The sequence below is a fragment of the Hyla sarda genome, chromosome 6 (genome assembly GCF_029499605.1).
Source record: "Hyla sarda isolate aHylSar1 chromosome 6, aHylSar1.hap1, whole genome shotgun sequence".
In the NCBI taxonomy this organism is placed as follows: Eukaryota; Metazoa; Chordata; class Amphibia; order Anura; family Hylidae; genus Hyla; species Hyla sarda.
The window spans coordinates 133674679-133696399 of record NC_079194.1 but is presented as its reverse complement, the minus strand read 5'-3'; the positions used below and the strand labels follow the sequence as shown (position 1 = coordinate 133696399).

Below are 21721 nucleotides of genomic sequence, written 5' to 3'. Positions count from 1 at the left end.
GTAAAAAAACTTCTATTATACACTGAAAATTATACATGTCCCCCAGTGACCCCACTAGCAGAATGAGAGAAGCTCTGGAGTATTCTGCTAGTGTACATACATTACTCCAGAGCTGCACTCTCTATTCTGCTGGTGGAGTCAGTGTACACATACATTACTCCAGAGCTGAGCTCTCTATTCTGCTGGTGGAGTCACACATACATTACTCCAGAGCTGCACTCTCTATTCTGCTGGTGGAGTCAGTGTACACATACATTCCTCCAGAGCTGCACTCTCTATTCTGCTAGTGGAGTCAGTGTACACATACATTACTCCAGAGCTGAGTTCTCTATTCTGCTGGTGGAGTCACACATACATTCCTCCAGAGCTGCACTCTGTATTCTGCTGGTGGAGTCAGTGTACACATACATTACTCCAGAGCTGCACTCTCGATTCTGCTGGTGGAGTCACACATACATTACTCCGGAGCTGCACTCTCTATTCTGCTGGTGGAGTCACACATTACTCCAGAGCTGCACTCTGTATTCTGCTGGTGGAGCCACACATACATTCCTCCAGAGCTGCACTCTGTATTCTGCTGGTGGAGTCACACATTACTCCAGAGCGGCACTCTCTATTCTACTGGTGGAGTCACACATACATTCCTCCAGAGCTGCACTCTGTATTCTGCTGGTGGAGTCACACATACATTCCTCCAGAGCTGCACTCTCTATTCTGCTGGTGTAGTCACACATACATTACTCCGGAGCTGCACTCTCTATTCTGCTGGTGGAGTCACACATTACTCCAGAGCGGCACTCTCTATTCCTCTGTGTACACGATGCTGTTCCTCCGGTTCGCACATCCAGCGGTGACGTCTCCCGGCGCGCCCCCGGCTCTGCTCAGTGACAGGCGCGGCCCCAGCGCTGACTCCTCCCGGAGGAGGGGATCCCGGGTGTCTCGGTGCTCGGCGTCCGGCGCTGGCCCCCGATGGCGGCGGCGCCCCCCAGTAAGAGCGTCCGGTGGCTGCAGGAGTCCCTGGAGTCTGGCGGGAGCGGCCTCTTGCTTCTGGACTGCCGCCCCCAGGAGCGCTACCAGGCGGCTCACATCGAGGCGGCCGTCAGCGTCACAGTCCCCGGCCTGATGCTGCGCCGCCTCCGCACAGGCAGCATGTCCGTCCGCTCAGTCATCGCTAGCGACGCTGAGGCCTTCTCCCGCCGACGACAGGCCGACACCGTGCTGCTGTACGACGAGGCGACGCTGGACTGGCCGGACAACCAGAGCTCCGTGCTCGGCCTCCTGCTCCACAAGCTGCGGGAAGACGGCTGCCGAGCCTACTACCTGAGAGGTGCGTCCCCGGACTACAACTCCCACTGTGCAGACCAGGGCATTCTGGGAGATGTAGTCCACAGCTGAGGGGGAGGGGCTCAGGGATGGGGCCAATTTACACTCCTCGATTATTATGATCACACCTACTGTACCTGCTGCCTATATAGTGTGTGTGAACATAGCCCAAGTCACTGGTCCTCAAACTGTGGACCTTTAGAAAACTACAACTCCCAGCATGCAAAACTACAACTCCCACCATGCCCGGACAGCCATTGGCTGTCCGGGCATGGTGGGAGTTGTAGTTTTGCAACATCTGGAGGTCCACTGCTCTAAGACTATGGGGAGTACCCAACGTCACCACCAGATTGTGGCAATGATTGGGGATAATGTAGCCATAATCTGCGCCAAGGAGCCTGCGGAAACCCCCAAAGAAGCTGAAAAGTGCCAGAAATGTAGATTCTGAGGCAAATCATTTTTTTTTTGTTTATGGGGTTTTGTGAGAATTCCTGGTCATTGCCAAGATCTCTGCTTGCTGTCAGTGACAAGAAACCTACTTTACACCCGGAGGCCTAAGCTCCTGGTCATGAGTGTCGTTATTGCTTCCACGCTTAAATCTCTGTCAATGTTGTTTACCTCCAACCCCGTTCACACTTGACAGAAAACATCCATGCAGATTTTGGCGCCGCCATGGGGAAGATGACTTCTGTCATGGAAAGACGTAGCATGTTTCTTTTACTTTCTCCCCACAGAGTGTGCATGAAAAAGCCAAGGAATAGCCCTATCCATGACAGTGGGGCCATTTGTCATGTTAATCCACGGGTCACCCTCAGATACCTCTCTGTCACATGTAAACATATCTTGGGCTAGGTTCACACAGCATTTAGGGCTTCCATCCCAATATTTGTCGTCGTCCCCCGACGAGAACAGAGAGCAGTGGGTGCCATTCATTTCAATGGCCTGAAATACTATTTGGGCCGTATACGCTATTTTCAACAGACTCCAAAGCGCAGTTGATTATAGTGAATGGCACTCTGCCACAGTATATGTGCCATCCTGTTCCCGACTGGGTGCCGACGATATTGGGATGGAAGCCCCAAATGTTGTGTGGTGTTCTATCCAGTTTAGAAGGAAATAGAAGCACAGAAAATGCAGGGGTTCTGTCTCCCAAGCGCTACTGTGTAAATAAGTCAGGATGCCAATGGATACAAAGTATTCTTTTATTTTATTCGTACGTAAAGGGTACAACTGGACAACGCGTTTCGGCGTCTTCTCACGCCTTCCTCAGGTCCACAACAATAATTTTGCGGTATCCTGGTAGTGAGTTCCTGTGTATAGGCGGCCATTATAGGACACCGTAAAATTATTGTTGTGGACCTGAGGAAGGCGTGAGAAGACGCCGAAACGCGTTGTCCAGTTGTACCCTTTACGTACGAATAAAATAAAAAAATACTTTGTATCCATTGGCATCCTGACTTATTTACACAGTAGCGCTTGGGAGACAGAACCCCCACATTTTTTGTGCTTCTATTTCCTTCATTGTCTTTTCTGTGACCCCTTCCTGGGGGCAGCAAGCTGTAACAGCACACCACGACCGTCGTGCCTTACTCATCGCACAACTCCTGGAGGTCAGTGCCACCGCACAGGTGTGGTGGTGGTTTTTTTCCTTCTCTTTTCTTTTTAACCATCAAATATCCAATTTACTATGCCAGAGAGCGCCCCGCATCTTTTTTTCATTTTCCTCCCTCCTCCTAGTCAGTTTAGACAGTGCTCTGGTGCTAATACATTGTGACAAACTATCAGCAGAGAGATTTGTTCTGCTAATGTGTTTACCTAAAAAAGAAGTGTCTACACTGGATAGAATTGTAACAAACCTTCACCTGTGGAAAGTATCAAAGGGATACTTCACTGAAAACATCTTTTTATTTTTTATTTTTTAATGAACTGGTGCCAGAAAGTTAAACAGATTTGTAAATTATTTCTATTAAAAAAATCTTAATCCTTTCAGTACTTATCAGCTGCTGGATGATCCACAGGAAGTTCTTTTCTTTTTGAATGTCCTTTCTGTCTAACCATAGTGCTCTCTGCTGACACCTGTCCATATCAGGAGAGGTTAGCTATGGGGATTTGCTCCTACTCTTGACAGTTCCGAAAATGGACAGAGGTGTCAACAGAGAGCACTGTGGTCAGGCAGAAAGGAAATTCAAAAAGAAAAGAACTTCCTGTGGATCATACAGCAGCTGATAAATACTGAAAGGATTAAGATTCTTTAATAGAAGTCATTTACAAATCTATCTAACTATCTAGCATTAGTTGATTTAGAAAAAAATGCTTTCCAGTGGAGCAACCCTTTAAAGGAGAACTCCAGAATATAAAAATTGTCCCCCATACTGCCGGCAGTAAAAGAATAAAGATGTACATACCTTCCTCCGCTCCCCCGGGGCCTCCGGTAACTGGCTCCGTTCTCCGCCGGGATCCTCTTCCTGGTTGCCGGTGGTCGGCGAGTCATACTGCGCTCAGCCAATCACCGTCCGCAGTGAAGTCCCGGCTGGGCCGGCGATAGGCTGAGCAGCAGTGTGACATTTTCGGCCCCAGCAGCAGGTGCCAATGTAGTGAAGAATTTTGTGTTTTGAAGCGTTCTCACACTGCTGTTCAGCCTATCGCCGGCCGAGTCAGACCGGGGGTGCGGAGGAAGGTATGTACATCTTTATTTTTTTTTACTGCCGGCAGTATGGGGGACAATTTTTATATCCTGGAGTTCTCCTTTAAGTCAGAACAGGTTTTCTGAATATCAACCATTTGGCTAGGGCTACATTGCGACTTTGGCTTCCACATGTCCGAACTGATTCCTGGTCGTAGTATTTGCGGTAGATTGCAGAGCGACCCCATTTTGCGCTGCAGCATGATCCCTACAATGCAACACCATGGCGTAACCATTGCTCCGACCAAAGACGCTGTGTTGCCCTAGCCATATTGTTTATATCCATATCCTAAAAACCTGTCCTGACTTAATATAAACTCATCCCTTGCGAGTCCCAGGGCAATTACTCAGTACCAAAACCCTTGGTTGCTCCCCTCCCTCCCTCAGGGACTAAAACCCTGTATAGGTTCTTACCAAAAACAACCTTTATTTGTATGCATTAAAATATATGAATGTGAAATAGAGAAAATGAAACTAATGGTGATTTATTTGATCAGAGATCTCTCGTATTAGCCAGTTTGTGTATAGCTCTACCATGATCTGTTTCATGAGGTAAATATAGCGGGCCAAATTGACCCCCTCCCGCTATATTTACCTCATGAAACAGATCATGGTAGAGAAATACACAAACTGGCTAATACGAGAGATCTCTGAGAAAATGAAACTAATGGTGATTTATTTGATCAATTTCACATTCATATATTTTAATGCATATAAATAAAGGATGTTTTTAATAGGACCCTATACAGGGTTTTAGTCCCTGAGGGAGGTCAACCTTCCAAAGGGTTTTGGTACTGACATACTTCTCCCAGGGGAGGGTTTGATACAGTTCTAGTAGTCTACATCATTCTGTGAGGTAAATACATCTGCAGCGCCATGGTGGATAAGGTTGCCATGTAACTACGTCAGTCTTATTTAAAAAAAATTATGCTTTGTAGAACAGCATAGTAGTCTGTTATTGTTCCATAAAAAAAATGTATATGTTGCAATGTATGTTTTTTGTTCTTGTTTTTTAAATAATGTACTGTATATACTCGAGTATAAGCCGACCCGAATATAAGCCGAGGCCCCTAATTTCACCTCAAAAACCCAGGAAAAGTTATTGACTCGACTATAAGCCTAGGGTGGGAAATACATCAGTGGTCTTCAATCCCTTATCAGTGGTCTCTCCACATGTCAATCCCTTATCAGTGGTCTTCAACCTGCAGACCTCCAGATGTTGCAAAACTACAACTCCCTGCATGCCCGGACAGCCGATGGCTGTCCGGGCATGCTGGGAGTTGTAGTTTTGCAACATCTGGAGGTCCGCAGGTTGAAGACTACTGAGAATGGATTGACATGTGGAGAGTTCACTCGAGTATAAGCCGAGGAGGGCGTTTTCAGCACGAAAAATCGTGCTGAAAAACTCTGCTTAAACTCAAGTATATACGGTAAGCAGAAGAATCTGTATTTAGTATTTGTCCAAGGCTGCATTCACATAATGTTTTTTTGCATTCTTCAAGTTCATACGATCCTGATTTAAATCCTATCCAATCTTATTGTATATCTATATATTACCATCTATGTAAATCATGATTGAATCACTGTATGTCTGATTCGTTTAATTGTACACAAATTTTATTTTCACATGCTACATGCAGTAGCTTCAAAATTGTCTTGAAAATCGAAAAAAAGGTTAGTTTTTTTTTTTTTTTTTTAAATACAACGATAACGTGTGAAAACAAACTACCAAATGTCTGACAGATACAAATTTTAGACACATCCGATTAGATTTTTTTGTCATCCGATTTTAGGTTGTTAGTTTTAACAATAGTATGTAGGGATGTCCCGATACCGATACTAGCCATTTCCCTGGTATCAGGGACTCGTTCAATGTCCTCGATACCAAATCCGATACCTGCTGCTGCTCCGCTGCCCTTTTCTCCCATCCTCCCGTCCACCTCCTCCACTGCGCCCAGCGTAACGCTACGGAGGAAGCAGAGTGGCGTGTATGTCACATGCTCCTCCACAGAACGCCATTATGCGAACGGGAGGACGGGAGAACGGGGCAGCAGCAACCGTCAGAGGACAGCCACAGGTGAGCTGTTTACAAGGGTGGGGGCTGCGGTCTACAGGGGGCCTGCTGTTTACAAGGGGGGCTGTGGTCTACAGGAGGGCTGCTACTAACATCTTCAGGGGGCTGCTGTCTAAAGGGGGGCTAGCTGTCTACAAGGGGGCTAGCTGTCTACAAGGGGGCTGCGGTCTACAGGGAGGCCCTGCTGTTTACAAGAGGGGCTGAGGTCTACAGGAGTGCTGCTACTAACATCTGCAGTGGGCTGCTGTCTAAAGGGGGGCTAGCTGTCTACAAGGGGGCTGCGGTCTACAGGGGGGCTGAAACTAACATCTGCAGGGGGACTGCTGTCTAAAGGGGGGCTAGCTGTCTACAAGGGGGCTGCGGTCTACAGGGAGGCCCTGCTGTTTACAAGGGGGGCTGAGGTCTACAGGAGTGCTGCTACTAACATCTGCAGTGGGCTGCTGTCTAAAGGGGGGCTAGCTGTCTACAAGGGGGCTGCGGTCTACAGGGAGGCCCTGCTGTTTACAAGGGGGGCTGAGGTCTACAGGAGTGCTGCTACTAACATCTGCAGGGGGACTGCTGTCTAAAGGGGGGCTAGCTGTATACAAGGCGGGCTGCTGTCTAAATGGGGGCTTGCTGTCAACAAGGGGGGCTGCGGTCTACAGGGGGCTGCTAGTAATGTCTTCAGGGGGTGCCTGCTGTCTACAAGGGGGGGCACTGTCTACAAGGGGGGGGTACTGTCTACAAGGGGGGGCTGCTACTAATGTCTACAGGGGGCTGCTGCTGCTAGTGTCTGCAAGGGGATACTACCTAATATTAAAGGCAATCTTACAGCAGAGTCACCTGCATTAACCTGAATTTATAGGTAGATAGGTGCAGGTGACCCGGTTTCTACAGCTGTTCACCATGTGGTCATCGGTCTCGCCCATAATGCTAATTTTTGGTTCAGCCCAATGGAGAAGAGAGAAATCTTGGCTCATACTACAGCAGCCGCCTCCATTGCGCATGACAAGGACCCACATATCAGCACGGTAAGTAGCGCCAGAGACCGGGTCACCCTGGTCACCCTACTCATACTTGGTATTGGTGAGTACTAGAATTAAAGTATCAGTACTCGTACTCTGTCTTAAAAAAATGGTATCGGGACATCCCTAATAGTATGCATGCAAAATGTAAGTTTTTTTTTAATGCTTTTCAAATGTGTGCATTAGAGCAGTGTTCCCAGGGTGCCTCCAGCTGTTGCAAAACTGCAACTCCCAGCATGCTGGAGGAACCATCTTTGGGAAACACTGCATTAGAGTAAACCCGAGTGAGTGTGAACCTAGCCTTAGCCTGTATGTTCCTATTCACTGACAAACAAGCAGAAATCTAGGAAATGGCGAGGAGCTGACGCACAGCGGGTTAGGAGGTTGCCGAAGTTTTCGTTCTGCAGAGAAGAAGCTTTCTGAATAAAGCGTAAATAACACAACGCTGAGGAGTTATGGTCACACAGGACAAGGACCAGTTCTGGGAAGTAGAGCTGGCGGAAGTTGCAGAGCTGAATTTGTGTAAAACCAGATTGCACCATGAGATGACACACTTAGCTCTGCTACGTCTGTATAGAGTCTGTTGTAATGTGGCCATCTCCCCACAAAGCATCCCCATAATCTGCACTCGCTATCTGACTACACAGCACCAGATCTTCAGCTCTGTGTAATCAGTGATACAGCGAATGTCTCACTAACACTGCATCCATGTTTGTCGTATCACTGCCAGGATTTCTTGGGTTCCCTGGAAAGTTTGGTGACAGCTCCCATGTTAGTTGTCACCCAGCTTTTCCAGAAACAGATATAACTGGGAAACTCCTATGTATTTCTGGTTCAGTACTGCTCCCTACAATGCTCTCGCCTTTGGCAGCCGCTTGTGATGTTTCCTGGTCAGGGTGTAAGACAGGCTACAGCATGCCGAGGGTTACTGACACATTCTGCGTGGGTGTCATAATTCACGTGTGTAATAAAGGAAACGTCCGGAAGGGCGGGTGGAGTCGACTTGTCACATCACGTTGTGCAGGAAGACTTCTTATATACACCCGACGGGCGACCTCCGACCCCTATTCTTATGGGAACCACAGAGGTCACCCCTTTTCTCACAATTATTAATAAATCAGTCTCCAGAAATCTACAGCCACCATCTTGCTGCTTCTATACAATATTGGTGACCCTTGATCCACATTAGGGTTAGAGATCAATGGTGTCATGTCCAAATGGTGCAGCGACAAAATGCCACCCATTACTGCATGTACACACTTGGCGGTGCTACGATTACCACGGTGGGCAGTTGTTACGTTGCAAATAGCATTTAAAAAAAATAATAATAAATTGTTGACACAGTATTTAGCATTTTCACCTTGGTAAGGCTAGGTTCACACTGAGTTTTTGCTGTCTGTCACAGGTATCTACTAGCATTCTGCCAAAAATAGGATACCGACATATACAGTGGTTCCTCAACTTACAATGACCTCGGGTTACAATATTTTCAACATACAAAGGTCTTTTCTGGACCATTGTAACTTGAAACTAGACTCAACTTACATTGGTTATAACTTACAATGGTCATCCTGGAACCAATAAATATTGTAACTTGAGGGACCACCATACTGTGGGATACAGCAGCAGGCATCATTAATTCCAATGGGTCGAACTGAGGCTTCTAGTTTCTCCATTTGGGACGATTTCCACTGGTATACACAAATTTAAAGTGATTCAATATTACAGCAGACCTCTCTATTGAATGCAAGAAAATTAGTGTCCCATATGGAGTCAGTAGGCCACACTGTTCGAGCCATTGAAATGGATGACACCTACTTCTGTATCAGCATCCTGTTTTTGGAAGAATGCTGACAGCTACCTGTGACGGACAGCATAAACTCAGTGTGAACCTAACCTTACTGAGGTAAAAGTGCCAACGGGCTGGGGATAGAGTTACTCTTCACTTTTTGTATCTTATCTCTAATTCCGCTCATTTCCAGGTGGATACAGTAAGTTCCAGAGGGAGTATCCGGAGCATTGTGAGCACGGCCTGGAGATCCCCTCCCCCACCGATCCATCCCCGGACTCTTTGCTCAGGTTGGGCAGTTTAAGAATAAGTTCAGAAGGTTCCGATGGCGAATCTGATCGAGAACCCAACAGTGCGACTGAATCGGAAGGAAGCCCCGCCCTCACTAACCAGACCACATTCCCCGTCCAGATCCTTCCATATTTGTTCCTAGGCTGCGCAAAAGATTCTGCCAACTTGGATATATTGGCAAAATATAACATCAAATACATCCTGAATGTGACGCCAAACCTGCCCAATACATTCGAACACAACGGAGAATTTAAGTACAAGCAGATCCCCATCTCCGATCACTGGAGCCAGAATCTGTCTCAGTTCTTCCCGGAGGCCATTTCGTTCATTGGTAGGTGATAACCGCCGGCATCCTTACTGATGGTGTCAAATCCTCTCCTTTATGTTCATCTAGAGACGAATTATATGTGTATATATATGTATATAACGGGGAGATTTATTAAAACCTGTCCAAAGGAAAAGTCGCTGAGTTGCCCATAGCAACCAATCAGATCGCTTCTTTAATTTTTGGAAAGGCCTCTGAAAAATGAAAGAAGCGATCTGATTGGTTGCTATGGGCAACTCAGCAACTTTTCCCCTATGTTCTATATATATGTTCTACTGGCTCTAATGCAATATATTATGTCAACCTCCAGATTCCATGTCATGCCAAGGCCAAGTTTGTATATTGCTGTCACAAAATTTACCTGGTCAAAGGGGTTTTCCAGTTGCACTCATTAAGAGGTGCCGCGGCCAGATCTACATTTTGAACAAAGCCATCTGCCTCTGTATATGACAGTGTTTTCCAAACAGTGTCTCCAGCTGTTGCAAAACTACAACTCCTAGCGTGCCCGGACAGCCAACAGCTGTCCGGGCCTGCTGGGTCTTGTAGTTTTGCAACAACTTGACACGCCCGGTTTGGAAAACACTGTCATATACAGTGCCTCCACAGACCTTACATTTCTCACAACTTGTCACCTACACTGATACATTATAACAAACTATCAGGACAGCAAAAGAGACTTGTGCTGCTAGACAATACTAAAGAGTATTGTTTAGACCAGGGGTAGGCAACTTTTTGGTAGTGCTGTGCCCACATTTCTTTCGAAGTCGCTTGTTGTTTCGGCAATATGGGTGTGGCTTGTTGTGGGTGTGGCTTGATGTGGGTGTGGCTTGTCACAGGGTGTTTTTTTTCCCAGAATTGTCCCTATATATTGTTCTCCCTATAAGGACCTTACAGTGAGAACAACCATTTTAACTCAGACCTGTATACTATAGACCCCCCCCCCCCTACATAATACAGTCCTCAGAGTCAACCCCACCATAATACAGATCCCAGAATCACCACCCACCATAATACAGACCCCAGAATCAGACCCTTCCAAATTACAGACCCCAGAATCAGACCCTTCCAAATTACAGACCCCAGAATCCCCACCCACCATAATACAGACCCCAGAATCACCACCCACCATAATACAGACCCCAGAATCACCACCCACCATAATATAGACCCCGGAATCACCACTCACCATAATACAGACCCTGGAATCACCACCCACCAAATACAGACCCCAGAATCGCCACCCACCATAATACAGACCCCAGAATCACCACCCACCATAATACAAACCCTAGAATCAGACCCCACCATAATACAGACTTCAGAATCACCACCCACCATAATATAGACCCCGGAATCACCACTCACCATAATACAGACCCCGGAATCACCACCCACCATATACAGACCCCAGAATCACCACTCACCATAATACAGACCCCAGAATCGCCACCCACCATATACAGACCCCAGAATCGCCACCCACCATAATACAGACCCCAGAATCACCACCCACCATAATACAAACCCTAGAATCAGACCCCACCATAATACAGACTTCAGAATCAGACCCCAGAATCAGACCCCACCATAATACAGACTTCAGAATCAGACCCCACCATAATACAGACCCCAGAATCAGACCCCACCATAATACAGACCCCAGAATCAGTCCCCACCATAATACAGACCCCAGAATCACCACCCACCATAATACAGACCTCAGAATCACCACCCACCATAATACAGACCCCAGAATCAGACCCCACCATTATACCAACCCCAGAATCACCACCCACCATAATACAGACCCCAGAATCAGACCCCACCATAATACAGACCCCAGAATCACCACCCACCATAATACAGACCCCAGAATCACCACCCACCATAATACAGACCCCAGAATCATCACCCACCATATACAGACCCCAGAATCACCACCCACCATAATACAGACCCCAGACTCACCACCCACCATAATACAGACCCCAGAATCACCACCCACCATAATACAGACCCCAGAATCATCACCCACCATAATACAGACCCCAGACTCGCCACCCACCATAATGCAGACCCCAGAATCAGACCCCACCATAATACAGACCCCAGAATCGGACGTGTTGCACAATAATATACTGTACATACAATTACATTAACTGACTCACAATTCACGTCTTTTACGGTCGGCGGCGTCCTCTTTCCTTCTGTTCTTCATCTGGCTCAGACCACCATGACGACTTCTTCCAGCCAAAACCCATCACTGCAGCATCTGCAGGACAAACATCTTAGTTTCTACATTTTTCCAGTGCACCCCCCAAAAGTGCAGAATTCGTTGGAGTTTATACAGTGTTACAGAGCAGGCTACATTTAAGCGACCTGTCTTCGCCTTTGTCAAGCATGAGAGATGATGAAATGTAGCCTTCTCTGTAACACTGTTTGAAATGGAACAAACTGCACTGAATTCTGCACTTTCGTAAGCTACAATTTTCCTTGGATATAGATATAAGTAGGTAGGTAGGTAGCTATGCAGGTAGGTAAGTAGATATGGAGGTAAGTTCATAGGTAGGTAGCAAGTTAGGTAAATGGGTATGTATGTACATAGTTACTTAGGTTGCTATGTAGGTAGGTAGCTATGTAGGTAGGTAGCCAGGTGGCTAAGTAGGTGGGTATGTACCAAGGAAATTAATAAGGTAGGTAGCCAGGTAGGGAAGTAGCCAGTGCTCCTTCACATCCAAATCATCATGCCCCTCCCTGTCACCTGCACCCCCCGTCCCATGCACCCCCCCCCCCACCTCCGGGTCACCTGCACCCCCCCCCCCCCCCCTCTCGGTCACCTGCATCCCCGTCACCTGCACCACCACCCCCATCACTTGCACCACCACCCCCATCACTTGCTCCACCACCCCCATCATCACTTGCACCCCTCGTAATCACTTGCACCCTCCATCATCACTTGCATCCCCCTTCATCATCATCCTCACTTACACCCCCTAATCATCATCACTTGCACCCCCCTTCATCATTTGCACCCTCCCTCCTCCCCTCATCATCATCATTTGCACCCTCCCTCTCCTCCCCTCATCATCATCATTTGCATCCCCCCTCCCATCACCTTGCCTTCCCTGCTCTGCTGATGCCAGGATGAATAAAAAAAACAAAAAACTTTTACTCACCTATTTCCCACGCAGCGATCTCCTCAGCATCACAAGCTGGCTGCGTTCTTCTCCCACTACAGTGCATGCGCCTATGAGTGACGTCATCGGTGCCTGCACTGCGTGGGGGCAAAGTTCACAGGTCTCCTCTCAGTGAAGCCGCAGGTCCTGCAGCTCACACTGAGAGGAGGCTTAAGCTGTGTGTGTGTGTGCACACAGCTTAAAGCGCCGCTCGCTCGCCTGGAGATCCGGGACAAGCGTCCTGGATGCCCATTAGCGGAGTAAGCGCCTCTCGCCCAGAGCCAGCCCTGCATGACACTCAAAAGCACACTGCGTGTCATGAATGGCACGCATGCCAGGGGTGATATACTTATATACATTTATCATATCCCCCCATTAAACGTCTCTTCTCAAGACTAAACAATTGTAACTCCTTTAATCGCTCCTCATAGCTAAGATGTTCCATGCCCCATATTAGTTTAGTCGCGCGTCTCTGCACCCTTTCCAGCTCCACAGTGTCCCTTTTATGAACAGGCGACCAAAACTGAACAGCATATTCCAGGTGAGGCCGTACCAATGCTTTATAAAGGGGGAGTATTATGTCCCTGCCCCTCGAGTCCATGCCTCTTTTTATACATGACAATATCCTGCCGGCTTTGGAAGCAGCAGCCTGACATTGCATGCTATTCTGTAGTCTGTGATCTACAAGTACACCCAGATCCTTCTCTACCAGTGACTCTGCCAGTTTAATCCCCCCTAAGACATACGATGCATGCAGGTTATTAGTACCCAGATGCATAACTTTACATTTATCCACATTGAACCTCATTTGCCAAGTGGATGCCCAGACACTTAGTCTATCCAAGTCATCTTGTAACTTATGCACATCCTCTATAGACTGTACCGTGCCACAAAGCTTGGTGTCATCTGCAAAGATAGAAACAGAGCTGTTAATACCATCCTCTATATCATTGATAAATAAATTAAACAACAGCGGTCCCAGTACTGAACCTTGGGGTACACCACTAATTACCGGGGACCAATCAGAGTACGAATCATTGACCACCACTCTCTGGGTACGATCCATGAGCCAGTGTTCAATCCAGTTACAAACTAAAATTTCCAAACCCAAAGACCTTAACTTACCTGTCAGACGTCTATGAGGGACAGTATCAAACGCTTTAGCAAAATCCAGAAACACTATATCCACAGCCATTCCTCTGTCAAGGCTTCTACTCACCTCTTCATAAAAGCAAATTAGATTGGTTTGACAACTTCTATCCTTAGTAAACCCATGCTGGCTATCACTTATAATACAATTATCCCCTATGTATTCCTGTATGTAATCCCGTATAAGTCCTTCAAACAATTTACCCACAATGCACGTTAAACTTACCGCTCTATAGTTTCCTGGCGAAGACCTAGAGCCCTTCTTGAAGATTGGCACCACATTCGCCTTGCGCCAGTCCCTTGGCACAATACCAGACACCAGAGAATCTCTAAATATCATGAACAGGGGTACAGATATTACTGAACTTACCTCTCTAAGAACTCTTGGGTGTAATCCATCCGGCCCTGGAGATTTGCTTACATTTACTTTACTTAACTTACCTTGTACCATCTCTACATTAAGCCAGTTCAGTACATTACATGATGTGTTACCAGCACTGACCTGGCCAATGTCAGCTCCTTCTTCCATAATACATACAGAACTAAAGAACCCATTCAGTAGCTCCGCCTTCTCTTGATCGCCCGTGACAACCTCCCCATTATCATTATTAAGGGGTCCTACATGCTCTGTCCTTGTTTTTTTTGCATTTATATATCTAAAAAAATATTTAAGATTAGTTTTGCTTTCTTTGGCCACCTGTCTCTCGTTTTGAATTTTTGCTGTTTTTATTACATTTTTATAGATTTTATTAAGCTCTTTGTACTGTTTAAATGTTATAGCTGACCCATCAGATTTGTATTTTTTGAAGGCTATTTTTTTGTTGTTTATTGCTCTTTTAACATCATTTGTCAGCCATGTAGGATTTAGTTTTAATCGTTTATATTTGTTCCCCTTTGGTATATATTTAGCTTTATAGTTATTTAGAGTTGATTTAAAGATGTCCCATTTACCTTCTGTATCAGTATTTGAGAACACCTCCCCCCAGTCTATGTCCTGTAGTGCAGCCCTCAGCCCAGGGAAGTTTGCCTTTTTAAAGTTATATGTTTTTGCCTTCCCCGCCTGTCTTTGTAAGTCAAAAGTAACTATATTGTGGTCGCTATTACCAAGGTTTTCCCGCACAGTTACATTACCAACCAGCTCTGCGTTGTTGGAAATGATCAGATCCAACAAGGCATCACTTCTTGTTGGGTCCTCCACAAACTGGCCCATAAAATTATCCTGCAATAAATTTAGGAATTGTCGCCCCTTTGTAGTTTTAGCCAACCCCGGACCCCAATCTATATCTGGATAGTTAAAATCTCCCATTATTACCACTGTACCTGCCCGGGCGGCCCTCTCTATTTGTTTATGAAGCTGAACTTCTATCTCTTCAGTGATATTAGGGGGTCTGTAAATTACCCCAAATATTATTTTTTCAGTATTTCCCTCCTTTTGTAATTCTACCCACAGTGATTCCACCTCCTCAGAATCATCACACACTATGGCATCGTTCACACTGACTTTCATACCACTTCTTACATACAGACAGACTCCACCACCTTTTCTGTTCATTCTATCCTTGCGAAACAATGTAAACCCCTGCAGATTGACAGCCCAGTCATGCGAGGAGTCCAGCCATGTCTCAGTGACCCCAACTATATCAATATGTTCCTCCAGTATCAAGGCCTCAAGCTCCCCCATTTTATTTGCTAGGCTTCTGGCATTTGTGAACATACACTTTACATTTCCATCCTTTATGTTATTGGGGTTAATGGGATTCAAGGGTGTAAGTTTTATTTTCCTATGAAGCCTATTCCTATTAACTATTCTAACCCCTCCCTCCGCTCCACCCCCAGGTACATTTATAATTCCCACCTCTCTATCTACACTATCTTCCCCCTCTTTGCTGTAGGTTCCCTCCCCCCACAGATACAGATAAAGCAAGTCCTTACACATAAAAGTAAGAAAGATCTGCTGGGAGCTGTAGATCACTTTCTATGTAGAGGACAGGAGCTTCTTCAGGGCCCTGTACAGTACACACAATGTCCTCAAAAAGTCCAATGGTGCCGCCCCCTCACCTGGAACATCTATCCCTGGCACAGGTAAAGAGTAGTACAGAACATGTAATACCTCCCTGTACTGTAGGGGGCACTGCCAGACAGCCAGTCAGTGCATGCACTTCAGTAATACAGATGTTTTACCAGTGAATGTCTATTCTGATTGGTCGGTTCTTCCAGCCATTTACATGTTTCGCAGATCTGGACTGTCCGTAGCATTGCATGTTGAGTCTGGTTTCAAGTTACAATGGTCGAGAAAAGATCATTGTATCCTGAAACTATTGTATGTGTAGGCCATTGTAATTTGAGGGATCACTGTAATGAGTGTTTCCATTCGAATGCAGTCAGAAATATAATCCATATTGCATGAGATCCCAGCAGCAGATAATTTCTTCTCTGTCCTTTGCAGGATTTTATTGCATCTGGAAACAAAGTCCAAGTGTGTGACAATGGTTGCACTAAATGGATATATGGAGGTGGTTTTACATTCTGCTGACACTCCAGCTACATCCAGAGCTGCATTCTCCATTCTGACTGTTTCCAGTTACCAAAGAGTACAGTGCCCCCCCCCCCCCGACCTACGATGGCCCCGACATACGATCATTTCAACATACGATTGTCTCTCAGAGGCCCTCACATGTAGAAGGCAGCATCAACATACGATGCTTTTGTATGTCTGGGCCATCGCATAAACGGCTATCCGGCAGCGCAGACTGTTTAAGCTGCCACCGGATAGCCGTTTACAGTGCCCCGTGTGGTCCGCTGACGATCACTTACCTGTCCTCGGGGCTCCGGCGCGTCCTCCTCAGGATCCCCTGCATCGTTGGCGCTCTCCATCGCCGTCATCACGTCGCTGCATGCGCCGTCCTGTCATCCAATAGGAGCGGCGTGCGTAGTGACATGATGGCGGCGACGGAGAGCGAGGATGCCGGGGAAGCAGAGGCCTTGCCGGAGCGTCGGGGACACCCCGGGGATGCGGTGACAGCGATGGAAGGCGACATCCAGGGCAGCGGTGACGGTCTGGAGCAGCGGGGACACATGAGTATAACCTCCAATACCAGTGGTCTTCAACCTGCGGACCTCCAGATGTTGCAAAACTACAACATCTGGAGGTCTGCAGGTTGTAAACCACTGTCCTATACTTTACATTGCACGGATCCCTCAACATACGATGGTTTCAACAAACGATGGTCCATTTGGAACAGATTACCATCGTATGTTGAGGGACCACTGTATTGTGTTGTGAAAGCTCAATAATCGTTACAATCCTACAGCCATACTTTTAGGTGACGCATTTTTCAGCATTAGGGTATGTTCACACTATGGAATCTCCACATGGAATTTCGATTAGAAATTCCGCGGCACTAAGCGGTGGCAGCCGCTTAGACGGAATTTCCAACCCGAAATATCTCTGGGTGGAGATTTCACAATGTGAACATATCCTTATACAGACAAACCTCAGTAACCAAGGAGTAGCTAGTGGTGTTGAGACTGCAGCTCTGGCAGTGATTGTACTATAGGGACTTCCGACTGGAGCAGAAGAACTATGAATGCAGCTCTGGATGTAACTGAAGTACTAGACATGACACTTTGTTTATAGATTTCATCTATGTTTTAGTTTCCAAATCTCTCCCTGTTGTCATTGAATAAACATTTGTAGCTGTGATCTGTTCTGACCTAGTACTGCTCACACAACTGATGAGTTTGTTGCACTGTGTCAGTGCAGGTAAGAGAAGTTTGTGCTGTCCTTTATCACTTAGAATGGATTGTCCAACCTTGATATGATGTAACAAACTATCAGCTTTGAAAAATATTTGATCAAAATATTTATCTAGCACCTGGATATAAACCAGAATGTCCCCATTATTCACTGGCAGCAAGTAGAGATCCTAAAAACAGGCACAACCAGAAACACAAATCTTACAAGAAAGTTGCAGACCATTCTTGGATGACCCTACAATAATAATTGTAATCTGTGATGGTGTCTTGTGTCGTTTCAGATGAGGCTCGTTCCAACAAGTGTGGGATCCTCGTCCATTGTCTGGCAGGAATCAGCCGCTCGGTCACGGTCACCGTGGCGTACCTCATGCAGAAGCTCAACCTCTCTCTGAACGACGCCTACGATTTTGTGAAGAGGAAAAAGTCAAACATCTCGCCAAACTTTAACTTCATGGGACAGTTGCTGGACTTCGAAAGGACCCTGGGATTGAAAAGTCCCTGCGACATCCGGTCTCCCACAAACCAGCTGTACTTCACCACACCAACCAATAACAATCTCTTCCAGCTGGACAGCCTGGAGTTCACATGATCTAGTAACTCCTCCGGTCCATGTGTGGTGGGGGAGCAATGGATGATGAGTATCTTGTATGTTCACCTTCTGTAAGTTCTTTCCTTTTGTATCTGAGAAACGGAGCAGAAGTCTCTTCCGGTTTTCATCTTGCACTTAACAAATCGACGTTGAGACCCGTATAGAAGCAAAGGTCTATTTTTTATTTTTATATTCTAGGCAGTTCCTGTCTTTACTTATAGCGAAGTTCCTTTCATCAGGGATCAGTGGGACCCGATAGGTGCCAGATTATTAGATTCTTGTTGGAAGGAATTTCACTGAAAATATAGATATTAGAGCAGCTTCCTGCTCTAGAAAACTGCTCTGCTATGAAGTCATTCCATGTTCACTGCATGGTGTCTGCAGAGACGTTCTAGAGCGTGCAGGTGCTCCTATGGGTGAAGGGTAAATAATATTTGACTAATCGGTTAATAATATTAGGTGGGTGATTTTGTTAATCAGAGTTTTCTATTTTTTTTCTACGAGAAGATCCCTGAAACTATTCTATTCTTTCTTTTCTATTTGTACATTATATATTTTTGGTATTTTTTTTTTTTTTATAAGCCAAATGTTTCTATTGACCAAATGCTGTTTGCACAGTTTACAGGACAATGTAAGACGGGAAGACCATCGCGCCGCCGGAGGAATGAATGTCGCGTTCTCTCCCATGCTTCTCTGTGATTGGGTATTACTTTATGCAGCTACTGCGTGGTTTTCTATTGTGCCATATTGAAAGTATTGACAAAGTATCCAAGGCGCTAACAATGTAAAAGTGTTCATATCCGGTAGGCCGCCTTCGAGGAGGAGGGAGGTTTATTCTATGCAAATTGTATGCAGGCAGCACAGTCGCCTACTTTGTGAGGACAGTGGGGGACATGTATCAAAGATTTTACCCCTGTTTTGTGTTTAAATTTTTGCGCAAAATTTAGCTGTTTTCTTGCGTCTTTTTTTGTGTACATTCTGGTGGAGCATTTCCTCCAGATGTGTATGTTTCGGTGTACCTTGGAGTGACATATTTAGTACGCACAAATATATTAACTGCGTACATTTCATTTACCCGCAGAAATCTTGTGCAATGACCATATTTTTACCGCAAATATAAGCCCTCTTGGACTGCACGTAGCAAGATGCTCTGAATCATCAATTTCATTTTTCAAAGAGCGGAGGTATGAGGAGATTACTATATTTGCCCGCAATTTATGAAACTCATTGCGCTTGATTGCGCATAATTTAGAATTCGGCAAAAGGGGTAAAATGCTTCTACCATACACAAATAATGATACATGTCCCCCCACTGGCTCTATGTTTACTCTGCATCACACGCAGTTTATAAAGCATTACTGACCCCTTTAACTTGGGGCAACTATAAAATGCAGCCACACTGATATGTGGCTGTAACTAGATTTGTGCACCTTCCCCTTAGATCTTTTTGGTCTATAATATATTTGCAAATAGCGCTCTACAAGTCAGTTTCATGGGTTGCCTTTGCCCTGAATATAAAAGGGCTGGTGTCCAGTCTCATTTATGTAAAACTTTAGCACTAAAAAATTAATTGTTCTGCATCTTCCTAATAGGCCTTGTGTACGTTGCAGATTATCTGTGTAAATAGGGCTTGGTTACACCTATTAACAACAAGCAGAAATCTTGAAAATCATGAGGAATTGAAAGGCAATGGACACCAACGAAAATATATTTTTGTACTTTGCTCTTATTATGGTGCAAAAACACTTTTCTGTTTTTCAGCCTCTTCAAAGTTCATTTATATGCAGCGTCTGTCAGGCAGTCTTCTCATCAGCCTTTCTTTCCTTTCCTGAAAGTGCACCTTTGCTTTACCTATTATTCTGACAGCACAGTATAGCAGGGGGTTTATACACTATACAAGTCATACCTTTGTTATGTAATTTGGCTTTATTCTGTTTTTTTTCTGCCGTCTTACAGCGTCACAGAGGCATGGGTCTGCCGATCCCCTGGGTTACAACGCCTCACCTCTTAGTCACTGCCTCTTCGCTGTTTAACACACGGCTCATTGCAAACAGCGTCCCTGTGTGGATTGCCCATATATGCACCACCAATGGGGATTGTGGTTCACTTGCAGTGTGTCTGACAGACTCCCCGCACGTGCACCGCATTCCTGACCGGCAGGGGTGCCCTGTGTATAAATCAAACGGCAGAGTGGCCGTCACTTAAGAGGAGAAAGACATTGCAGCCCGGGGTACAGCAGACCCCTGGCTTCACCTCTCTCGCACTGAAGTATGATTAGCATGAGGACACTACGCCCTGCTATACTGTTCGGGTAGTTTTAAAGGGCTAAGTGACAGATGCACTTAAAGGAACTTATAAAGTCCCTTTTAGATGGGCTGACAGGTTGCAGGTTACAAGTACCGATCTCTGTTATCAAGGCTTGATCAGTCGTACATCTGGCCTGCATGAACGATCACTGGATCATTTGTGTGGCCCTTTAAATTCATCCTTTATCAGCTGATAAAAATGATAATTTATTGGCTGCACAAAATGGGCAACTAGCTGACGACTGAGAGTTTGCTCAGTCATTGGCTGATCGCTGGCCCTTTTACATGGCCTAATTTTTGGGAACAAGCGTTCATAGGAATGCTCATGTACCTGATAATTTGCTCCTGTTAAAGGGGTACTCCGGGGCTCCAGCATTCTGAACATTTTGTTCAGAACGCATGGAGGCGGTGATGGTGACGTCACAAACATGCCCCCTCCATTCATGTCTATGGGAGGGGGCGTGTCGGAAGACACGCCCCCTCCCATAGACATGAATGGAGGGGGCGTGACGTCCCAACCACTGACTCAGGAACCTGGCGTTTGTTTAGAACGCTGGGTGCTGTGGGAGATCATGGGGGGCCCCAGTAGGGAACCCCGCGATCAGACATCTTATCCCCTATCCTTTGGATAGGGGATAAGATGTTTAACAGCTTAGTACCCCTTTAAGCTTATTTTATGACCAGATAAAAGGTCAACTTTGAAGTTAGAAATTATTGTAGAAGCTCCTTGAGTAGAGGAAAGAAAGGCTGATAAAAAAAAAACTGTCAGAAAATAGTCTCTCTGACAAACTTTACAGATAAAAGGACATTGGTGATGCTGTAGAACATCCAAAGGAAGCTAAGTCCTTTTACAGCGATGGAAATCCTAATGATGGATATACTGTAGATAGCCGTAGAGCATGTTCACACAGCTAAAATACACACTGATCTCCACTTACAAATCAGCATGGTTTCCATTGACTTTAATGGGAAATTCCACACCACGGTGAAAAACTAGTGCGGTTTTGGAGACACCGTGTCATGGATTTTTCAGCATGGTCTCTTTTCTTCATGCTTCTGTATGGATGGTCCCATTAATAATAATGGGAGCTTTAAAATCTGCACAGTTTTTAAATGTGGATTTTTTTAGGCAGCATTTTAAAGTGCCCATTAGCCTCTGACCCCCATTTTACAGGTCACTTATAAAATGAATCTCCATAACCAGCGCAGTCAGTGTATATTTACTGTATTTAATATGTTATATTGTCTTGATCCTC

General features: G+C 45.8%; 1 protein-coding gene across 1 annotated transcript; it reads left to right on the top strand.

The window, feature by feature from the left end:
• Positions 1–619: 619 nt before the first annotated feature.
• DUSP7 (dual specificity phosphatase 7) lies at positions 620–18751 on the top strand. Its single transcript, XM_056525052.1, has 3 exons — positions 620–1327; positions 9067–9495; positions 17852–18751. Exons 1-3 carry the CDS (start codon positions 970–972, stop codon positions 18157–18159), a joined length of 1095 nt encoding a protein of 364 aa, XP_056381027.1. The 5' UTR covers positions 620–969; the 3' UTR covers positions 18160–18751.
• The last annotated feature ends 2970 nt before the right edge of the window (positions 18752–21721 follow it).

Coding starts and splice junctions, on each gene's coding strand:
- DUSP7 (XM_056525052.1), top strand. CDS start 970: ATGGCGGCGGCGCCCCCCAGTAAGAGCGTCCGGTGGCTGCAGGAGTCC. Junction 1,328..9,066: donor CCGAGCCTACTACCTGAGAG/GTGCGTCCCCGG, acceptor GCTCATTTCCAG/GTGGATACAGTAAGTTCCAG. Junction 9,496..17,851: donor GGAGGCCATTTCGTTCATTG/GTAGGTGATAAC, acceptor GTGTCGTTTCAG/ATGAGGCTCGTTCCAACAAG.